The sequence below is a fragment of the Marmota monax genome, unplaced genomic scaffold (genome assembly GCF_021218885.2).
Source record: "Marmota monax isolate L192 unplaced genomic scaffold, Marmota_monax_Labrador192_F-V1.1 WCK01_AAM20220418_F8-fsc00065, whole genome shotgun sequence".
NCBI classification, from domain to species: domain Eukaryota; kingdom Metazoa; phylum Chordata; class Mammalia; order Rodentia; family Sciuridae; genus Marmota; species Marmota monax.
The window spans coordinates 9,446,943-9,471,342 of NW_026694038.1; the positions used below are offsets into that span (position 1 = coordinate 9,446,943).

Genomic DNA, 24,400 nt, shown 5'->3' on the forward strand with positions numbered 1-24,400 from the left:
CTGTATTTTGTTTATTCATTTATTTGTCGGTGGATGTTTGGGTTGTTCCCATCTTTTGACTGTTGTGAATAATACGGTTTTTAACATTAACATTCATGTGCAATTATCTCCTTAACTTCCTGTTTCACTTCTTTGGGAGCATACAGATGTTTTATGACTTGCAATTGGGTTAAATTCCAGTCAGCCCATATTAAGTTGAAAAATTTTAATTTGAAAATATTTCAAGTCAAAAATGCATTTGATACATCTAATCTTTATGATAGCTTAGCCCACAATACACTGTAGAATATGTACCCATGTGATTACAAGACTGACTGAATACTGTGGGCTTGCTGCTGTTGTGCCCAGTCAAGGTAGCCTGGAAAAATATCAAAATTCAGAGTTCCAAGTATAGTTTCTACTGGATATATATTTTGCTTTCCCCACTGTCATAATGTTGAATATCATAAGTTGAACCATCGTAAGTCAGAGATCTTCCATTTACATAGGAGTGGAATTACTGGGTCATAAGGTAATTCCATATTTAACATTTTGAGGAAATGCCAAACTTTTTCATTTGTTCTCTTTTTATGACTTTTTAAAATTGTTCTTGTTTCATAAGTATTTGTGTACTTAATTTTCTTTGTAAACTATTCTGGAGATTTCATTCACTTCTGTAACTTTCACTGTTTTCACATGCTCATGGTGTCTGTATCACTCTTAATCTCATCTGTCTCTTGAGCTCTGCCCATCTAGCCCTCTGTATTACTAGACCTCTTAAGTTAAACACCTCAAATAGTTCAAACTCAGTAAAATCATTAGTATACTCATTATTAGTGTCTTCTTTCCCTTTTTGCCCTCTTCAAAAAATGAACACCAAAAAAGACCTCTTGTATTATTTTTCACCCAATGGCAACAACATGTACAAATCATGATATTTCTAAAAGCAAATAAGTCATTTAGTTTTCTTTCTTTTCCATCACTGATTTCTCTATTGCCTTTAAATGTAAATTCAAATTCTTCCTAATTGTGTATAAAGATTTTTTGAATATATTGTAATTACCCTTTTCAGCCTCTCACTTCTTTTAAGTGTATGTTGGCATGCATAGGTTCATTTTATACTCAAGGTATTTCAAAATGCATATCATTATTCTAATAAACCTTTTTTGCAGGACTCCCTCTTCGTTCATGCCAGTTGATCTAGCTTGATTTCTATTCCCTCCTATTTTTCTTTTCAAAATTGGATTTCTTTTCTCTTTCTTTCACACAGTAAAGTTTAACTTTCTCTTATTCCCCCCTAGACTATGAGCTTCTTTACAGCAGGAACTTTACTTAATTTATCTCTATATTCCTAATGCACCTTCTATGGGAAGAATATTATCCTTTTCTGCTTTAAAGGACCTGAGGGCTAGAAGTCTTTTATAGTTGTGTTGTACCCAACACGAATGCAACAACTGAGTTTTCCCTTAATTGTCTTGTGTCAGTGATTGATATATTTTTCAAAAGCTTACAGAAAGTATTTATTTATGAAACTGGGTATTGAACCCAGGACTTCATGCTTACTAGGCACCTGCACTTACCACTGAATTACATTCTCAGCCCTTAACCTTTTAAAAATATGAATAGAATGTAGTTATTGTGCATATTTCTGAAAACATTGCCTAAAGGAAGTAAACATCTTAATCTAGCTATACAGAGATGATAATCACTAATGATATTTTGGTATATACCCACTAGAATTTTTTTTCCTTCTCTGTATATTCAAGTACACAGTACAGGGTAATCAGAGTGGTATCATATTGACTGTATTATAGTATAATTTGCCTTTAACAGTAAATTAGAATGTGTTGGATTTTTTTGTTGTTGTCTTGAGTGTTTTTTGTTTTGTTTTGTTTTGTACTGGGAGATGAACCCAGGAACATTTTACCTCTGAGCTACACCCTGCAGTCCACCTCAGTTTTTTAAAATTTTGAGAGACTGGTCTTGCTGAGTTGCTGAAGTTAGCCTTGAATTTGCAATACTCCTGCTTCAGCCTCCTGAGTCTCTGGGATTATGGGCATGCACCACTGTGCTGGGCTTGAATAGGTTTTTCATACTAACGTTCAGACTCTTGTTTGAATGAGTTCCTCATAGTCCAATATAGTATACATCAAAACTTGATGAATCCTTTATAGAATATATAAGTTAGAGTAAAATAACAATTCAGGATAAAAATTTTAATGTATATCTTGAATGATTTCCTTAGAGTAAATGTGATCTTGAATTCCTAGGTCAAATGGAGTACAAGATGATCTTAAGTCTACTGATACATGTTGCTAGATTGCATTCCTGAAAGTTTGTGTCTATTCAGAAGAAAGAAATGTAGTGGCAGTTTGGGACATTCACTGTAGAAGAAAGATTTTTAGAAAGATTTTTAGATTTTTAGAAAGTCTTGAGGGTATCACATTATGATTTTATGTAAAATGTTCAAATTTTATATAATGTGAGACATCAAGGTCATAAATAATGCAGTTAAACAAAATTGTCTTAGAAAATAGTTACATTTAAAAAGTTGATTTATTAGGTGTTTTTAAGACCAATGTTCAGTAATTTGCTACAGAGACTTACAAAACTCAGCATGTGTTTTACTCATAGCTAAGATTTATTACAGCAAAAGACTACAAGTCATCAAAGGAAGAAAAGCATATGAGATGAAATGCAGAAAAGCAGACCTTTCCCTGTTGATGTACATTGGATGCACTTAATTCCATAGCAGTGAATTTTGACAACACATGTGAAATGTCCACTGGAGATTGGCATATAGTCTCCATCAGCCTAGCATGTACCAAATTTCCACTCCCAGAAGGAAAGCAAGTATTCAGCATAAATCATATAGTTTGTACAAACATTTTAGACACAGTAATACCACACCCTTATCATTTAAGGAAAGTTTTTTTTTTTTTTTTTTTGTCTCGCTCACTCCCCTCCAGTGTAAGGAACTGTTTACCAGAGAAGTTCCCAAATAGCAGCAAAGGACCAGCCTTGGAAGCATGCCTTTCTATGATAACTCTTTTCTACACTGTTGATTCTTGCAGTATTAAGTTGAATTGTATGAATTATCACACTCCCCTTTTTGGTGATATTGTGGATTGAAACCAAGGGTGCTCTACCACTGAGCTACACCCCCAGCCCTTTTTATTTTATTTTGAGACAGGGTCTCGCTAAGTTGCTGAGGCTGGCCTTGAACTTGAGATTCTCCTGCTTCAGCCTTCTGAGTCACTGGGATTACAGACATGTGCCACACCGCCCAGCCATGAATGCCATTTTTATAAATCAAAATTGGTCTAATATCCATAGTAATTTTATATTGTTCAACTTAATAGTAAGGGAAGAAAGAATTAAAATTTGTTGAACGCCTCTGTGCAAGGTAAGTTGTTTTACATTTGTTGCATTTTGTAGCATGATTCGAATATTATTTCATTGTACAGATGTGAAAATAAATGGTAAGAAAGGTTAAGTAATTCCCCTAAAGTCATGGATTATAAAGTATCAGAACAATGTAATGTCCCGTGTCTATTTTAGATCAATATTATGCATTTTTTCACTGTACCAATGCTAAATGTCAATTGTGGGTTAATTTACTGTCTATACTTATCAGAGTGATGGATGTGGAAGTGAGGGACTTAGAGCACTTTTCTTTTCTCACCATAGGTACTTTGAAAATCACTGTTCTCTCATGAAGAGGAAAATGAAATGTAAATACTGTTTTGGAAGCTATAGTAGGCATTTGTATAAAAGTCTCTTTTTTAATGCCAAAAAGTTCCATGATATTTTATTTAGCTAAATATAGTATTAAATAGTGTTTTTTTTTTTAAACCCTCATTGTGATACTTAAACTTGATTAATTAACAGAGTAGAATTTTTAAAATTTAACCTAGGTCAGCATATGACTTCCTCCACCTCCTGCCTAGTACTAGGGATTGACCTCAGGGGCACTTTACCACTGAGCTATCTCCCTCAGCCCCTTTTTATTTTTTATATTGAGACAGGGTCTTGCTAAGTCATCCAAGCTGATCTTGAACTTACAATCTTCCTGTGTTAGTCCAAATTGCTGTGATTACAGGTGTGTATCACTATACCCGGCTCAACATGACATTTAATACTGAATTTTATAGCTAGTTGATTTCCTTCCTCTCTGCATTCTTTCTTTTCTTTGTACTGGGGATTGAACCTGGGGTTCTTTTCAATAAGCTGTATCCTCAGCCCCTTTTAGATTTCTTTGAAACCAGATCTCACTAGGCTGCTTAGAGACTTGCTAAATTGCTGGGGTTGGCCTTAAACTTGTGATCCTCCCACCTCAGCCTCCCAGGTTGCTGGAATTATAGGTGTGTGCCATTGTGCCCAGCTTCTCCATGCATTCTTCTTTTTTTAAATTTTAATAACACATGTATTTTTTCTTATTTCTAAAGGCTTCAGTCCAAATCAAGGTATCATCAGGAGTGATTTTTTAAAATTGCTTTTAGTTGTAGATGGACACAATACCTTACTTTATTAATTTATTTTTTATGTGGTGCTGAGGATTGAACCCAGGGCCTCACACATGCTAGTCAAGTGCTCTACCACTGAGCCACAGCCCCAGCTCTCCATGCATTCTTATTTTTAAACTTAATTTGATGTGTGATTTTTTTTTCTTAAAAAAGTATAAGTTTGTTCTAGGAAATTCTTTTTTTACTTCCTAAATTATTTAAAAAATTAACTTTTAACTACTTTAACTACTTTAAACTTAATTAAGTTTTAACTACTCTAAGTTTAGAGTAGGAGTCAGCAAAAATTTTTGGTAAAGGACCAGAAAGTAAATATTTAATACTTGCAGTGACAGAGTTTCCATCATGATTACTCAGATCTGGAGAGTAGACAATGGGTGTAAAGGAATGAACATGGCTATGTTCCAGTAAAAACTTTATTTACAGAATCAAGCAACAGACTGGATTGGGTTCAGGAATCTAGATTTGCCTACTTTTTTTTTTTAAAGCATTTTTGGTTGTAGATGGACATAATACCTTTATTTATTTTTATGTGGTACTGAGGATCCATCCCAATGCCTCATACATACTAGGCAAGCACCCTACTACTGAACTACAACTCCAGCCACTTGCCAACTTCTTATTCAAAGAAAGTGAATCTTCATAAGGTTTCTAATAAGTAATACCATTTTTCTCTGACTTCACTGCTTTAAGTATTAGTTTAGTGTCCCTTATCAAAAATACTTGAGCCCATAAATGTTTCAGATTTCATTTTATTTTTTGGTGGGCAGCACATTTAGAATATTTGCATAGACTGTTCTAATTGAGCATCCCAATCCAAAACCATAAACCTTCTGAGCACTGACATGGCAGTCAAAATGGAAGTCTCTAAATTTTTTTTTTTAGTACTGAGGATTGAACTCGGGTACTTGATCACTGAGCTACATTCCCAGCCCTATTTTGTATTTTATTTAGAGACAGAATCTCACTGAGTTGCTTAGTACCTCATAATTGCTGAGGCTGGCTTTGAACTCATATTCTCCTGTCTCAACCTCCCGAGCCTCTGGGATTACAGGCGTACAACACCGCGCCCAGCAGTTTCTAAATGTTTGAGTGAAAATTTCAACCCTCTCCCTGTTTTTAAAACTTATTAAGTTATTGCCTTGCTTTAATTGACATCTTTATGCTGGTATTTTATTTCCTGTCATACTTTTTTTGGGGGGGGGCGGCGGTACTAGGGAATCACTGAGCTATATCCCCAGCCCTATTTTGTATTTTATTTAGAGAAGTAATCTCACTGAGTTGCTTAATGCCTCGCCATTGCTGGCTTTGAACTCATGATCCTTCTGCCTCAGCCTCCCTAACCACTGGGATTACAAGGCATGTCATCCCCATGCTCGGTTCTCATATTCTTTTCACCGTTAAAATTGACAGCTTCATTTGGAATTCCTGATGATCTTCTGCCTCCAAATCTCTTTTTTGTTGTTATTTAGGCTTAACCTGATTTTTTAAATGGCTCCCTCTCTACCCTCTCTCAGATGTCACTCCTGATTGGTCTTTTCCCCTCATTTTCCACATCTAATTCATTGGTCAGTCCTGTGTCCCCCTCCAAAGTACATTTTGAATCCTTACACTTCTGTTTCTCCGTTTGTCAAAATATGAGCTTTTGTCTCTCTTCTTCCCTGACCTCTCACTATGTTTCCCCTAAACTCCTTGGCTCAAACAATCCTTCTGCTTCAGTCTTCTATGTAGCTGAGACTACAGGCATGTGGCACTGAGTTCGGCTATTTGTTATTCATTTCTTGACTGGACACTGGGGTACAGTAGTCTTTGTGTTTCTGTAATTAATTCTCTATGTTGAAGCTCCTTTGATTCTTCTGAAGTATAAATCAGATGATACAATTCTTACATTTAAAAGCCTTCCCGTGACTTTATTTCATTTGAAATTTTAGCTGCCCATAAATTCTTACTTTTTCTTCCCAGTTTTTCTCTTGGGCTAGTTTACTACCATGTTGATTTTGTTTTTCCTTGTTCTTTTGATCATTATAAATTTGCTTCTACCTCAGGTCCTTTGTAGTTGCTATTCCCTTTGCCTGGATCATTCCTCTTTTGCTCTTTTCACAGTTTTAATGAAACTTCTGTATTACCTCCTGTGAGGTCTTTCTTTTTCATTGTTATAGGAAGTAGTATCTGAAATACTTCTCAAATAATCTTACTTCATAGCTTGTTTTATCTGTTTACTAAAATAAAAGCTTCAATGACTATCAACGTATAGTAATTGAGTCATGAATCATATTGCTTGAAGGTCTCATGATTAACCCTAAAGTTCATTACTTTTTTGTTGTTGTTTGTTTTCAGTACTGAAGCTTGAATCCAGGGTTTCGCTCATGCTAGGCAAATGTTTCACCACTGAGATACATCTCTAGAAAGAATGATTGTTGGATATTCACGTTCTGCCTAATTCTGTTTTACTTATTGAGAAAGAACTAGTGGATGTGGTTGCACATGCCTATAATCCCATGAGTTGGGAGCGGATGCAGGAGAATTGCAAGTTCAAAGGCAGCCTCAGCAATTTATCGAGCTCTAAAACCCTATCTCAAATAAAAAAGGGTTGGAGATGTGGCTCAGTGGTTAAGCATATCTGGGTTCAATCCCCAGTACCCCCCCCCCCCAAAAAAAAAAGAGAGAGAAAAATTAAAGCTAGAAATATTTTATAACCTGGTGATTTCAACATACTGGATGCTACAGGTTGCTAAAAGTAGCAGTTCTCCTCAGTACCTATTTTGGGAAGCTGGAAAATATTTAACAGAGTTAAGAAACTAGCAGAATTAAAATAGTCACTAGAGGGAGATTGAAATTGACTGCATACTTATCTGAGTGACTGTGTTCTGACCATGATAGGATACATTAGAAGATAGAAGGAGGAAGGATATCAAATTTTCCTGTATAGTTTTAACCTTGGGTATGGTGTCACACACCTATAATTACTTGGGATTACTTGGAAAACTGAGACAGGAGGAGCAGAAATTCAAGGCTACCCTAGGCAATTTATCGAGGCTTTGTTTCAATATAAAATTGGGGATTTTTTAAAAAAAGGATGGGGGCTGGGAATGTAGCATGCCTGAGGCACTGAGTTTAATCCTCAGCACCTTTATTAAAAAAAAGTTTTATAGGGCTGGGGATGTGGCTCAAGCGGTAGCGCACTCGCCTGGCATGCGTGCCCCGGATTTGATCCTCAGCACCACATATAAACAAAGATGTTGTGTCTGCCAATAACTAAAAAATAAATATTAAAAAAATTCTCTCTCTCTCCCTCTCTCTCTCTCACTCTCTCTTTTAAAAAAAAAGTTTTATTAACTGATTTTTGTTTTTAAAGTGATGGTGCTTTTACTAGGAAATTTTTAAATCACAATGTCTTTCAGTGGTGAAGTACTTTTCCAGATACAGTTATCTGGAAAATATTTATATAGTTAAATATAAGATATTTATGTAGTTAAATAGAAGAGTCTTTGACCTATTGGCTCTTATCTATAGCTCCTCCAGCACACTTCCAACTTCATCTGCTCTGAATTTTATCTTGTAGGTTTTGTGTTTCCTAAACTTCAATGAACATAAAACTTAAAGTACTTATTAAAATGGAAATTTCTGCTAGGCGCAGTGGTGCTCAACTGTAATCCTAGCAGCTCAGGAGGCTGAGGCAGAAGGATTGAGAGTTCAAAGCCAGCCTCAGCAAAAGCAAGGTGCTAAGCAACTCAGTGAGACCCTGTCTCTAAATAAAATACAAAATAGGGCTATCTATGTGGCTCAGTGGTCAATTCCTGGTAACCTCATCCCCCGCCCCCCAAAAAAAGGAGATTTCTGAGCCTGATCTTTAAAACTTTTGATTCATTAAGTTTTAAGTAGAACTATAAAAAAGTTATAACTTGTATTATAGGTAATTGTGCTACTGAAGAGATGATCATGCTTAAAGTAAACATGCTTAAATGAATCCTCCTGCTGTCTCTAATTGCATGTGTGCCTTCTGTCTTGAATACTTGCTCCATTATTTTTACTTCTCTGTTTCTTGAGTTTTTGTCATTCTTTAAAACTTTCCCCCCCCCTGTAGCAGTGCTGGGGATCAAACCCAGGGCCTTGCACATGGTAGGCAGGCACTCCACCACTAGTCCTCATTCTTTAACACTTAATTATATGTAATTACTGTCATGAAGGCCCCTGTGTATACATTTGATGATACCACTGAAATCATTGGTGTATTTGTACTGTAAATCAACTTCTTGAGAAGAAGGACCATTTCTTTTTTGATTTCTGGCATTTGATATAGTATCCTACTGCTTGGTACTTACTATGTGCTCAAATGTTTATTGAATGGATGAAAAATATATTATTAAAAATTCCTAGGGGTTAGGGTTGTGGCTCAGTGGGAGAGTGCTTATCTAGCATGTATGAGGCATTGGGTTTCTCAGCACCACATATAAACAAATAAATAAATAAAGGTCCATGAATAAGTCATAAATTTTTTTTTTTTAAAAAATCTCTAGCTGGGTGTTGTGGTGCTTGACTATAATCCCAGCAGCTTGGGAGGCAGAGGCAGGAGGATGGTGAGTTCAAAGCCAGCTTCAGCAACAGAAAGGCAATTAACAACTCAGTGAAACCTTGTCTCTAAATAAAGTACAAAATAGGGTTGGGGATGTGGCTTAGTGGTCTAGTGGCCCTGAATTCAATCCCCATTCCCTCTGCCCCCACAAAGAAATTTCTTGAAGGCAGAGTGTCTTATCTTTGTATCTGTGGCAGTTCGTTGTGAACATTAGACTTTCAATGTTCATTTAATCCATGCCGTATCAAACTGGGTTTTATGAATACTGTCTCCTAGCGGCTTGGTGAACTCTTTGAGGTTTTAAAAATGTGTTTTTTTTTTAATTTCAAGTTTGGAAAATTTGTAATCATTCTCAATGAAAACCACTTTATACCTAATACTGCTGTGATATTTTAGTGCATGTGTTTAAATTTGTGTTCTATGTGGATAATACACAGATCATCTAATAGCATAGTAATTTTTTAAAAATCTGAGTCTCCAAAGAAACCCCACCCCCCATTTTCCCCCTGCGATGCTGGGTATCAAACCAAGGGCCTCATGCATGCCAGGCAAATGTTCTGCCACTGAGCCACATCCCAGCTCCCCTCTATTATAGGAGGTTTGTATATTACCTAATTTTGAGAAACTGCTAAATGAATAAACACTACTCCGAAGTCTAACTGACCTCTCCATACTCCTTGAAGAGTTTACCTTCCATGTTTTCCTATCTCCTTGCATATGCATGGGGTATTGCCTTTCTCCATTGTTACTACAGTTTTTATAGGATTTTTTTCAATAGAACATATATCTGGTCAAAACCCTGTGTATCTTCCAGAAATGTTCTCATCTCAGTGAAACTTCATGATGTTCTTTATTCTTCTTATTGTTCAAGTAGCCTTGTTCTTCTCTTGAACTCCTTAGAGTCTATACCCTAGAAATTTGATCTTTTGCAACTCCAGTGAAGTTTTTTTAGGTTTAAACCAAACATTGAAATTTACTTGATGGATGCCTGTCTGCATGATATATTGGAGAGGAATGACAGCTTGTCAGAGTTTAGCATCAGTGTTTTTCTTCAGTGTAGAAGCATGCAGCAGTTCATGTAGGAGTATTGTCAGCCATCCAGGACCCATTTTCTTTGGTTTCTCAGGTGACAGGTCAGGTACAAGAAAGAGAAGTTCAAATCCATAACATCCTCATATTAAGTAGGAATAGTTCTTTTAGTCCAGAAACAATTTACCAATCAAATGCCTAACAGGTGTATTGTAAAATAATGAATCAGGTTTTATGGGGAACAGAAATAGAAAGTTAAATTACGATCAGAAACTCATATAGAAGAGGAAGGAGTTTTGTTAAATATTTACCCATATCTATTTTGTGGTATTTTACCCTGCTTTTGCATTGTATGATAATTTTTGTATACCTCTTTATTTTTGCTGCTCCTGATTCTACTCTCAAGGTCAGAAACTATGAGAATATGTCTTTCTTTATAATATCTGTGGTCTAACCAGGTGTGAATGGTGCATGCCTATAATTCTTGCTTACTGGGGAGGCTGATGCAGGAGGATCATGAGTTCAAAGCCAGTCTCAACAACTTAGTGAGATCCTCTCTCAAAAAATTAAAACAAAAACAAACAAAAAATGGACTGAGGATGTGGCTCAGTAAGTGCACCTAGGTTCAATTCCTGGCAAACCACTGCTCCCCCGCCCCCACCTCCACAGGTATGTATGTGTGTGTGTGACTGTGGTCTAAAAGGTTACCTTATATACATGGTGAGCATCATTGCTAAACTCCACTTATTTCTCTGTAATTTTTTTTGCTAGGAGTCGAACCAAGGACCTCCATACATTCTAGGCAAGCTCTCCATCAATGAGCTGTATCCCCAGCCCTTATTCATTCATTCATTCATTCATTCATTTATTTATGGGTCTCAAGTTGCTGAGGCTTTATTTTTTTTAATATATATATTTTTAGTTGTGGATGAGCCTTCATTTATTTATTTATTTTTATGTGGTGCTGAGAATCGAACCCAGTGTCTCACACATGCTAGGCAAGTGCTCTACCACTGAGCCACAACCCTAGCCCCCTGAGGCTGGGTTTGAACTTTTGAGCCTTCTTCTTCAGCCTCCTAAGCTGCTAGGATTACAGGTGTGCATCACGGTGCCCAACTTCCCAGCCTTTTTTATTTTATTTTGAGATAAGATCTCAATAAATTGCCAGGCTGGCTTTGAACTTGGGATCCTCTTGCCTGAACCTTCTGCATAGCTGTAGGCAAGCACCACCATGCCCAACTTCTGTATAGTTTTTAAAGGACACAGTTGAAGTAATCAAAGGCAGCTTGGCAATGTGTATCAGTTTTATGTGCATTTACCCTTTTTTGTTCAGCATTGTGCCTCCAGGGATTTATGTTGTTTAAATACTATATATGCAGAAAAGATATATGAAGGAAGTGTACAAGTGCAGTGATAGTTTTAACTGTAAGAAATGGAAATAATTTGTTAGGATAGTTGTTAAGTTGTAGTTCATTCATATCATGAAATAAGCAATTATTACCAAGAATAAGGTAGGTAGATGCATATTGTCATTTAAAGCAATTTGTTCATATAGTCCTAGTTTTCAAAAACAAAAATTACATAGGTATTTATGGATAGAAATATTTAGAGGGGGATACATGGCAGTATCAATGTGGAAATGTTTGGGAATCAGGTAGTCTTTTCTTATGTACTTCTATATTTAAATTTCATAGTAGTAATTGAGTGTAGTGTCCCATAACAGTAATCCTAGCAACTGGGGAGGCTGAGGCAGTAGGATGTCAAGTTCCAGACCAGCCTTAGCAATATGAGGCCTTAAGCCATTTAACTGAGACTCAGTCTCAAAAATTTAAAGGGCTGGGGATGTAAGTGTGCAGTAAAGCCTCCCTGGGTTCAATCCCAATACACACACACACACACACACACACACACACACACGTATATTGATTAGCAGGTATTCATTTTGAAACTAAGAGATTTAACAGTATAGATATTAGATTAGAATTAGTCTAAAAAAGTATTCAGAAAATATTGGAGACTCTTCTTTTTGTAATCTTCTGTACCATTGAATAACCTCAGTTTGTGCCTCTTTCTGGCACATTGGGTCTCACAACAGCAGCTACTTAGATCAAAATTGAAACTTTTAAAAACAGGAACAGTATATTAAACAGTCGATTATACAAATTCTTTTTTATGCTGTTGATCTTGTGACCATTAAGTTACTATAAATAGTGCAAATAGTACTGAATTCTAAGGAACAGTTGTGAATAAGTAGTAGTATAAGGATTATCATGAAAAAATCATGTCAAGTAGTAGACAAAGTATTATAAAATATGGACACAGAAACAGTTTATAGTAGATATAGTATTATAAAATATGGGCACATAAACAGTTTGTATATATGAGGAGAGATTAATTTAAGACATAGATTAACTCCCACATTCATCAGCAGAAATTAGCCAACGAAGGGCTTAGGAGATTTTGCATGAGTAATGAAGACAGGAAAGGGATGTATGTAAAATACTAAGGCCAGGGACCTTACAAGTAAACAAGGGTTGGGAGTTGTTATTCCCAGTTTTATCATTAGTTGATAAGTCACTATCACTAAACTGTTACCAGGCTAAAACTACAGATCATCTGATGCAGGCTGCTGCTCATGTTTTTTCTTCTATAAATCCGGGTTCATTGTGAGGTTTCCTAACTTCCTAATATTCCTGATGTGCTCAATTATGTCTCAGCATACTGAAAATGTACATAGTTTTTAGCATATTGAAACACTTCACACTCAGGTCAAGGTCTGTATAGATTTAATATGTGCTTAGTAACGCTTAAATTATTCCCACCACTTCTCTCCACCCATATGCTTAGTTGTTCCCACTGTCACTCTATGTGTATGTGTTTTGCTACCCAGGGTCACTTTACCACTCAGCTATATCCCCAGCCCTTTTTATTTTTTATTTTGAGACAAGTCAGTAAGTCACCCAAGCTGGCCTTGAACTTGAGATCTGTTTGCCTCAGACGCCTGAATAGCTGGGATATAGATGTGTACCATACCACTACACCTAACTGCCAGTGGATATAGTAATAATAATATTTGGTTTTTAGTAATTTTTTTGGTGGGGAGGATGCTGGGGGTTAAACTCAAGTGTGCTTACCACTGAGCCAGCCCTATGCCCACCCACCTTTATTTTTCCAATTTTTAAAAATTTATTTCTTTTTTGGTACCAGGGATGTAATGTAACTCAGGAGTGCTTTACCACTAACTCACATCCCCAGCTCTTTTTATAGAAATTCTATCTTTCTATCTTCCTTTGGCCTCATTAAGTAGCTGAGGCTGGCCTTGAACGTCAATGCTCCTGCCTCAGCTTCCTGAGTTGCTGAGATTACGGATGTGAGAAACCAGGCCTGCCTGGCCAAAATTTTGAGACAGGGTTTCGCTAAGTTGCTGAGGCTGGCTTTGAATTTGTAATCCTCCTGAGTAGCTGTGATTAGAGGCATGTGCCATTATGCCTGACTATAGTAAACTTTTTTAATGATAGGAAAAGCATATTTGAACTTGAAGTAGGAAATTTATTTTACTTAAATAAAAGTTTTGTTATGACACGGAATATACATACGATGTATCTTATCCACAAGATATCTACTTACTTTATAGACATTTTATTTGTATTGCCAATGTTTAAGTATTATTTATCATTTAAAATTAATTCAAAGAAGGGGGAAAAAAAAGAAAAAGAATGGGATTCTCATTAATGAAACTTTTTTTTTTTTCCCCAGACCAGAATCCGTAGAAGCTAGCCCTGTGGTAGTTGAGAAATCCAACAGTTATCCCCACCAGTTATATACCAGCAGCTCACATCATTCACACAGTTACATTGGTTTGCCCTATGCGGTAAGTGTCAAACATTTCTCTGGAAGAAAATTTCTAAAATTTAGAGGTTGAAAGAAAATGGTGTGGTCTTATGCTTAAAATGGAATATTTTATTTTATTTGTTTTTTTTAATATATTTTTTTTTAGTTTTAGGTGGACACAGTGTCTTTATTTTTTATTTTTATGTGATGTTGAGGATTGAACCCAGCGCCCTGCGCATACCAGGCAAGCTCGCTACTGCTTGAGCCACATCCTCAGCCCCTTAAAATGGAATATTTTAAATGCACATTTGTTTCATATCATCTAAAGAATATAGATATATACTATGTAGTTTTATAAGAGTAATCTTCCTAAAGATTTTAATATTATTATTTTGCAATTATGCTATTAGTACTTTAGGTTACATTTCTTTCCCATGAGTAAGGTTATATTGTGTTATTTGCTGTTAATTCTAAATTATATAGTAATTTACATGTTAATATATGTAGTTTTCATTTGTTGAGCACTTGTTATGTGCCAGGCTTTATGCTAAGCATTTGTACATACAGTGTCTCATTTAATCCTCAAAAAGAACCTCTTGATATCTGGTTTGCATCCCTATTTTTTATCTGAGAAAGTGAAACCTTCTCTAAGTTAATTTATTCAGTAATGCATACCTAATAAGAGCCAGAGATTAGATCCAGTTTCAGAACTGGATGCATTTGTGGTATTATGAAGGTACAATTGTGAGAAATTTTATTACTTGGACCAAAGTAAAGATTACCAAATTTTTAAAAACCCTATGTTATATAATTAGAGTTAGTGTATCTTCTGTTGTTGTTTCTATTATTCTTAGTTTCTGTATTCTTGGAAATTTTTTTGACCTTTATTCTCATGTCCTGCACCTGCTTTCATCTTGAAGGTAAAGCTGTGTGACCAGAGGACTATTATGATGTCTTTTGATTTGGGGGTCAGGGTGACATTGATGTGAAGATGATCTCCCCAACCTTGTAGATAGCTATATTCACTTACCACTGTTTTAATATATTGCTTAATCAAGTTATTTTTTTTTAATGGTATTCAGGAAGAGTTGAGCCAGTTTCACATCTCTTTTGAGTTATAAAATTAAGGGTTAAATTTTGTTTAAATTTCTTAGGGCATATTGTTGAAATGAAATAATATCATTTTATTTTTGTGTTCCATTATCCAGGACCATAATTATGGTGCTCGTCCTCCTCCAACACCTCCAGCTTCCCCTCCTCCATCAGTTCTTATTAGCAAAAATGAAGTAGGCATATTTACCACTCCTAATTTTGATGAAACTTCCAGTGCTACTACCATCAGCACATCTGAGGATGGAAGTTATGGTACTGATGTAACCAGGTGCATATGTGGTTTTACACATGATGATGGATACATGATCTGTTGTGACAAATGCAGGTAAAATATTTCACAACATTATTATTTTTTGAATGCTCCTAACCTTTGTCAATTTGGAAGAGATGACTAGAACCACTTTTGAAGGAATTTATGATTACATTTTTTAAAGTTGGACTTCTGCTATTATTGATGCGGTTCATTTTGTTCTTCGAAAAAGCTCATGTCAACAAAAGCTGTCTCCCAATCTATGAGAAATCCCTATTGTAAATTGAGTAATAGATAATCAGTTCTGAATTATATTTATATAGGATCATCTCTTTTCCCTTAGTTCAGTAGCAATACAAGTACTTAGAGGAGTAGATAAGACAAAGAGAGAAATTATGTCCTTTGAGTTTCCTTTGCAATTATTTGTGCTGTGTAGTCAACTGTGATTTTCCATTTTGGGGGAATTAAACATTTTGATTGATGTTTATTTGACCTGACTCTCTCACCTCCTTTTGACTTGAACCTTGCAGCACTCTGGAGTCTTCTTGTACCAGAACCACAGTCTCCCCTCCCCCAACCCTGATTCAACCACCAAGAAAGGCCTCCTCCCCTAGAGAAGGTGTGATTGGGACAGAAAGTGGGGTTTTGTTTCACTTGGGTTATTTATTTATTTATTTATTTTTTGTGGGAGGGACTTTGGGAGGATGGAGAGGGAACAGTAGGATTTCAGCCTTAAAAGTTATTGAGTCCATCCCCTACATAGGGTAGGGAGTAGAGAGAATTTAGGCAAGAGAAGGCAAGAAAGTTTGGTAGCTTTATAGGATTTCCTGAGTTTGCTCCTTATGGCTTACTTGATTTGAAGTAGCATGGCTTATATCCATATTTGAATGTAATAACCATATAAAGATGCATCCTAGACCCTAATACAAATTAGTTTGCATTATTTATAAAATGTTCCCACCCAGTAAGTTAAGTGATTTGGAGTTGCATATTATTAATATAAACTTGCAGTTAAAGGTAATATTTTAAAAAGCTCAATTTATTTTTGCCCCCAAATGGTAAATTAATATGTAGAATGTGAAATTGGTATTGTATTTCTGAAAGGTTGTAATATGAATACTTTTTAGTAATAAAAATGTGGTACCTATTCAGATTTAAAAATAAATTCCCATTGTATGTTGTACACATCATTACCATGAGCACTGACATCAGTAAATTTATTCAGGAGGTAAATTGAAAATATAAAAAGTGACATATTGTTTTTCTTATATTATTGTCAATTCTTATTGTAACCAGTCATTTTCTCTTTAACTGACCCACTGTGATAAATTACGAACCACCATGTGGCATTGTTTTTATATTAATGTATACTCAGCAGTGTTTTTCTTTTGATCCAGTTACAGTGATCTATGTATGATACGCAGTTATGTCTATTAGAGAGTGGTGAAATTGTTCTTAGAATTTTTTTTTATATCCATCTACACATTCTTTTCTTAAAATATTTTTAGTTGTAGATGGACACAATACCTTTAGCTTTTTATGTGGTGCTGGGGATTGAACTCAATGCCTCACATGTGCTAGGCAAGTGCTCTACCATTGAGCCACAACCCCAGCCTCATCTACACGTTCTTGAAGGACCACTTTACAGTGTTTGGATTATTCAAGGTATTTGCTTCTCAGTGACAGCTCTCTATTTTTCTTCTCTCTCTTTGCTCTTTATTGCTCAATCTGTAATGTACCATACAGCTTAATATCTCTCTCTCACTTTTTTTTTCTTTTTTGATGTCCTACAGATTATACCCCAAATCTTTTTTATTTAATTTTTTTTTTTTTAGTTGTAGATAGACACAATATCTTTATTTTGTTTTATTTTCATATGGTGCTAAGGATCAAACACAGTGCCTCACACATGCTGGGCAAGAGCTCTCTACCACTGAGCAACAACCCCATCCCAAGGCTTAATCTTTTTAAATCTTTTCCCTTTATTCTTTTTTTTATGTTGCCTCTTTATGTTTTTTCAATATTCCTGCACCCATTATCATTGCTTTCAACCCTGACATCTAGAACTCTGTTCATTTATTCATTTTCTATCTTTGTTTCTTCTGGATAGCATCATTATTTAGCCCTCAAATTTAATGTCATCTGTTTTTCTAACCTTCATTATCATTTGACTGCTTATTTTTCTTTTTTCTTTCTTTGCGTACAGGGGATTGAACCCAGTGGTGCTTTGCTATGAAGCTACATTCCCAGCCCTTTTTATTTTTTGAGACAGGGTCTCATTAAGTTGCTGAAGTTTTTGCTAAAGTGCTGAGGCTAGCCTGGAATTTGTAATCTTCCTGCCTTAGCCTCCTGGTTGCTGGGATTATAGGTGTACAGCACTATACCTGTCTTGCCCTGCATTTCTTTTTCACTTCTTTTATAAACATATATTCTATTACATACCTCCAAAATCTACTAGTTCTTGTCTTAACATTCTTAGTTAAGAACAACAAAATAAGCAGTTAGTTTATTACTTTTATATTAGAAGTGGCTAATTATTATGTAAAGAATAGCTAAGACTATTTTTGCAAACAAACATATACATTATTTCAGATAATTTGGCAATAAAATAATAATAACAAATTGAGAAGTTTGCTGAAGGCTGGTCCATACATTTCATTGAAAATAATTAGGTTTAATTTCTCTCCCCCAGTGAATGCCTCTTGGGTTCTTTGATTTCTTTTTCTTTGCCATTATTCTAATTCTGTCCTTTTAAAGCTTAAATCTTGAATGTTGGGAAAGCCTCTAGTTTGTCTTTTTACTTCCATTTTCTTAGCTACTTTGTACTAATACTATATGCCACTGAAATTGTTAAATGTTGACAGAAGAAATTTGCATACATCCCAGTATTCCAAGTCCTATATAATCTGACTGTACTTCATTAATTCACTTTTAACCCCTCCTCTGATTTCACAAAATGAATAATTCTCTTCATTTATATTGGCTACCATCTAGCCACCTTCTCCTTGTATCTGTTTATTGATAAATACAACAATGACACCTTTTCTTCCTATTTGCCAAAATGAGATTATTTTCACACCCATTATCCTCTATAGTGCTTTCCCCATGAACTTCAATTAGTGTGGACATCTCCACATTGTAATTTCTAATAACATACATAATCTTTACCTTTAGCATTTTAAAATTGTATTTGCTTTAGAAATTTATTTTTTATATCCTATTTTGCCCTCTTGTTTTTGCATCTCAAAATTTTCTGTGAGGATACACTTCTGTGAATTCCTCCTAGCACCTTTTAGAATGCTAAACTCAAAGTAGGCACTGCTTAAGTGGTGGTTTAAATAGAATATAAAATCTTAATTTAAGGATGGTTTTAACATTTTATATGTTTTCCTTTTTTTAAGTGTTTGGCAACATATTGATTGCATGGGGATTGATAGACAGCATATTCCTGATACCTATCTATGTGAACGTTGTCAGCCTAGGTAAGTTGCACATACATGGTAAGATTACCAGTAATTTCACTGAGCAAAATAACAGAAATTTATTTATGAATTCTACATTAAAGAATTAATAATTGTATTTTACTGATTTTTGAGAACATTTTCATTTCTTCTGTTTATTATTATTTTTATATCCCCACATCTCTAAAATGAGGAAGAATCTTGTCATTTACCATATGATGTATAGTTTACTTTATAGGGATTTTACTTTATCGTGTTGGTTTCTTTTTTCACTGAAATACCACTTCTTTGATTACATACAGAATTTAATAGGTCTGTTATGACTCCTGTTTGTAATATATGGTTTTCTTCTTAACCCCATTTCTTTCTTTCTTTATGGATATTTAGACCTATATAAAACTTAAGTAGTATAATGAGCTCATTTCCCCCACCTTGCTTCAGTAATTATCAACAATTATGTTTTGCCTGTTACTTTTACTTTAAAGATAAAATACAAGAGTTTATAGTTAAAATTACAGTTTAAATTTAGGAATACAATTTTTTATTTAATGTTTTATATTGTTTATACATATGTCCTTTTATCAGTTTTCAACAACACAGGAATAATATAATTAGAATATCACATGATTACTTAATTGTTTAATGTCCTACAAAAGAATACAAGAATCTCAAAAGTATTACCAACACTAGCACCATTAGTGAGATTACATAAAACTCTTTTCCTCATAGGGCATAGTTCTTAAAGAGGGTAGGGTCCATTTATTGTATTTAAAATCCTTTGAAAGAATTTCAGTGTGTCATTACAACCCAATTTATGCATACTTAAGTTTAGATTATTAGTTCTATTTTTCTGTTTAGTTTTCAGTTATTGGTGATATCACATATAGTTGGAAAATAATGCAGAAATCTTGTGTATACTTACATAGTTTCCCTATTGGTAATATCTTGTGAAACTGTTAATTGAAAATTATAATTAGTATTTTGACATTGATGCAGTCATGGAGTCAAGTTCAGAGCATTTCCATTACTGCAAGGTTCCCTTATGCTGCTTTATAATCATTTCTACTCCACCCCTCCCAACTCTGACCTTTGGCACCCACTAATCTGTAATAATATATAATCTCCATTTCTATCATTTTTGTCATTTTAAGAATGTTCCAAAAATGAAATAACATAGTTTGTGACCTTTTAGAATTGGCTTTTTCATTCAGCTGAATTCCCTGAAGAGATATCCAATTTGTTACATGTGTTACTGTTTCATTCCTTTTTTGTGTGTGGGATGTATGTGGGTGTGTGTGTATGTGTGTACACAGTTGTTTGTTTACACATACATAATAGTTTACATGTTTAGTTTTATAAGAACTTTTCACACTGTTTTTCATAATGGCTATCTAATTTTACGTTCTTACCAGAAATGTATGAGTAATCCAGTTATTTTTTTTAAACTTGTTTTAAAATTTTTATTTACTCTTATAATTATATACTTTATAATTATGTAAGATGTGCTTCTATCATTCTAAATTCAAATATATAAAACAAGATATATTCCAGTAAGTCTAACTTCTATCCTTGCTCCTTCTACACCAGAAGTAACTATTTTTAAAAATTGATTTTTTCCTCCATTACTTGTTTTCTTACATGTAGATATGTACCTATATATTTGCATTTTTCCCCCTTACATAAACAGAAGCATATTACACAAAGTCCTTACATTTCTTTTTTTTTTTTTTCCTCTTAAAAAAAATAATATGCTGAAGGGCTGGGGATGTTGCTCAGTGGTTAAGCACCTCTGGGTTCAATCCCCAGTACCAAAAAAATGTGCTAAAAGATCACTTCATATAGTGTATTTTTCTATACTACTATCTAGCTTCTGGACAGACTTAAGTACTATGATTTATTCAACCAGCTCCTTCTGGGAAGACATTTATTTTCAGGCTTTTGTTATTGCAAATCAAAGTGGGATTGTACTTTTAAAAGAGTAAATGTATATAAAATTTTGCCAGCTGTTGCCAAATTCCCCTCTGGTGAGAGCTATGCAGTTTTGAATTCCCTCAGTAATGCCTGTTTTCTCAAGTCTACAATAGAGTATTTGACAGACTTGGATTTTTTCACAGTTGAGAAATTGTAATCTCAGTATAGCTGTATTTTTCTCATTGTGAGTGAGACTTTTCTATGTTTTTGTTTTATTTTATGATAGTTACTAGCTTTTGATGGAATAAGTGTCTGTTGATGAATTCAGTAAGAGTAGGTTAAAAACTGACCAATAAGAGGGCAACTGATAAGCAGTTGAAAGAGATCTGCTTATCATTCTATGATAAGTAGAATTGTTATGTATAATGCTAAGATAATAATTATGTGTCCTGGTAGACATTAAGGCAAGTCTGTTACTGAGTTATAGACATTTCAGTCCACAGCCCTTATTCTTTCATTTAAAATAATCTTATTATTTGGTCTCTACACTAATAAGTATATACAATGAAAAAGTTGGGGGAAAAATACTAATTCCCATGGATGATATAGGTCAAGGACAGAAGCTGTTGAAAGTTTATGACATGTTTTGTAAAACGTTTAGTGTTATTTCAAGAGTGCAGATAATTTAAGGCATATGGTAATGTGCAGTAGATAACTAATTCAGTATCATAAACTTAAGTTTAATTTGTGATTTTAATTACATTGTTAACATTATGGGTGTTTTTTCAGTTTTTTTTTTTATTGCACTGAATATTGAATTTGAAATAAATTGTGCTCCTTTCCTAGGTAAAATAGTATTTTTTAAATAGAATGAAATCGTCAGTTAATTGGCCTTTACTGCTTTAATATTAGATCATATCTAAACTGAAAGGCAAGAGAAGTTGCGTGTATTTTGTATTGTTGATCTTTTACTAAAAACATTAAAAAAATTCTGCTTCATATGTAGGTTTATGAAAATCTGATCAATAATTATGTTAAAATTTTAATGTAGGAATTTGGATAAAGAGAGGGCGGTGCTACTACAACGCCGGAAAAGGGAAAATATGTCAGGTGCGTAAAAAATTTAAGTTTAGTGTGATAGAGAAAATAAATGACTTGTATGGTTTTAGTTAGATATAAATACCCTATTGATGAATTTTTGTTGTATATATTATTTACAACCTCAGGTATAGATTTTAAATATTCTTTTTTATGGCTTATAGATTTTGTATATTGATTTAAGGAAACATATTTGTTCTTCAGAGAGATGGCGATCCATTAGTTTATCATGTGAACTAGAATCTCTTTGCGCACGTGCGTGTCTGTGTGTGTGTGTGTGTGTATGTGTGTTGTGGGGAATTGAACCCAGGGCTTTGTGCATGCGAGACAAGCATTCTACCAACTAAGCTATATCCCCAGCCCCTCCTTCATTTTTAAAGACAATTTCCTAAATTCTATATAAGATTTGCCATGCTTTCATTTTGGTTTAAAATATTTTTGGGTTAAAACCAGTACAACTGCTTTTGAATAATCACAGTTTATTTAGCAGTTCCTCCTTGATGGACATTTTGGTTCTTTTTCATTATTTTTGTTTTTAAACCCCCCTTTTTTTTGGCTAGATCCCTAGAAATAGAAGTCCCAGTGTATTTAGTGTATTTAGTTTTTCAAGGTGTGGCTAAATTCCTCTCCATAGGGAATTTTTGAATTGCCACTGCTAATGTATGGTAATGCCTGTTTCTTTCCTCATTCACACAACCAGAGTTTTGTTGTCAGACTTTTGGATCCTTTGTAGTTTAATGTGTAAGAAATGACATTTGTAGTTTGTATTTAAATGTACCATCTTCTTATGAGTGAGATGAATAAAGAAATTAAAAAATGTTTATTCTTTAGAAAAACAGAGATTATACTGTGTCATGTGGAATGCTCTTTTACTCTTTGAAATAGAAGTATTAAATGTCCAATAATTTCATTTTGCATTTGAAGATGGTGATACCAGTGCAACTGAGAGTGGTGATGAAGTTCCTGTGGAATTATACACTGCATTTCAACATACTCCAACTTCAATTACTTTAACTGCTTCAAGAGTTTCCAAGGTCAATGATAAAAGAAGGAAAAAAAGTGGGGAGAAAGAACAAAACATTTCAAAATGTAAAAAAGTACGTTTGCTTCTTTTTAAAATGAGTAGATAAAATAGTATATAGGGGAATGAGTTTTATAGTAAAGGGAGAGTAATGAATTATAGCTAAACAGATATAGCAAAATCTAAACAAACATTTAATATATTTAGTGTGTTTTGAAGATTGAAGTGGAATAGAAATTTTGCAAACTGCTTGAAATTGTCACTCTGATAAAGTCTGAGTGTAAAATACAAAAGATTGCTATTTTAGAAAACAAATGACAGTCTTAAATTTGTAATAACTTGTAACTGGTAAGGAAGCATGTGATAGTTGTTTATACCTACTCTTCTCTATTTGAATACTATCTGATTATTTTAATAAGGCTTCCTGTTTGAATTTCTTACCACTTAGGTTTTTTTCCACTTACTCTTTTGCCTTCAGATCTTAGAATATTATCTATTAGCTAAGTTTTCGTTAAATTTGTTAATGAAATTTTGTTAGTGACAGATCACATATATGATTATGATCCCAAAAGATTATAAAGGGAAAACTTCTATCATCTAGTATTTTCATTGTATGTTTTCTATGTTTAAATACAAAAATACTTCATTATATTGCAGTTGCCTACAGTAACATGCTGTACACATTGCGGTCTATGATCAATAAGTAGGCTCTGCTCTGCTCTGCCTTGTAGATTTGTGCAAGTATACTATGTGGTGTTTGCAATAAGGACAAAATAGCTCAGTGATGCGTTTCTCAGAATGTATCCCTGTCATTAAGCAATATGTGACTGTAATTGCTAGTAAAGGTTTTTGTCATACACAGTAAAAAATATTTTTCCTAATGACTATCTTGTTACAGAGTGAAATTTTATGAAATCAGGACTTCAAAATAAAGGTTTTTCTTTCCTTAAGTAATATTTTATGATACACTTATTTAATAGGCAGCATGTACTTTTAAATACATTTTTCATTTTCAAATTTCCTCTCCCTGTTTAAAATCAGCTTGATTATCTTAGCAGTTTTCATGTACATATCTCCTTCATTTTCTGTTATTCTTTTACTTATATTTTATCCAGTCTGGACAATTCATTGTTGCCACATTCTACCCACTCTTGCTGAACATGTTTCACCATTTGGAATATTCTTCTCTCCATCTTGATCTTTTAAACTTCTACTATATATAGTAAGGCCCATCTCAAGTACTATTATTTCCATGAAATTTGCTCTTCTACTATCAAATATAATCTTTCTTTGCATTCTGTCATGGCACTTGGACCTTTTATTCTTGAACTTAACCACATTTTCCCTTATTTCATTATGATGTTCCTCATCTCTTAGATTGTAATTTATACAAAGAGAGATTGTTAGGTGTTTTTGTAGTTTAGAGTCCTATTAGCAATTAGTATTTTAGGGTCAGTACTTTATCACTACTCATTAGAGTGACAATTTCAAACACTTTGCAAAATTTCTATTCCACTTCAATCTTTAAACATTCAGCAATTCACTAGACGTTTAGATGTTAACACACCTTTTTGTCTACTCCTTTCAAATCTTACATGATTTCTTTGTTTA

At 34.2% G+C, this 24,400-nt stretch overlaps 1 protein-coding gene across 5 annotated transcripts in view; it reads left to right on the top strand.

Moving 5' to 3' along the window:
* The window catches only part of Kmt2e (lysine methyltransferase 2E (inactive)), a 91,713-nt gene that overhangs the window by 36,767 nt on the left and 30,546 nt on the right, over window positions 1-24,400 (top strand). For all 5 annotated transcript variants that reach the window (XM_046464176.2, XM_046464175.2, XM_046464173.2 and 2 more), the window contains 5 exons: window positions 13,861-13,975; window positions 15,144-15,373; window positions 18,700-18,780; window positions 21,722-21,780; window positions 22,693-22,865. In XM_046464176.2, coding sequence (XP_046320132.1) covers window positions 13,861-13,975; window positions 15,144-15,373; window positions 18,700-18,780; window positions 21,722-21,780; window positions 22,693-22,865 — 658 coding nt within the window. The remainder of the gene's footprint in view (window positions 1-13,860; window positions 13,976-15,143; window positions 15,374-18,699; window positions 18,781-21,721; window positions 21,781-22,692; window positions 22,866-24,400) is intronic.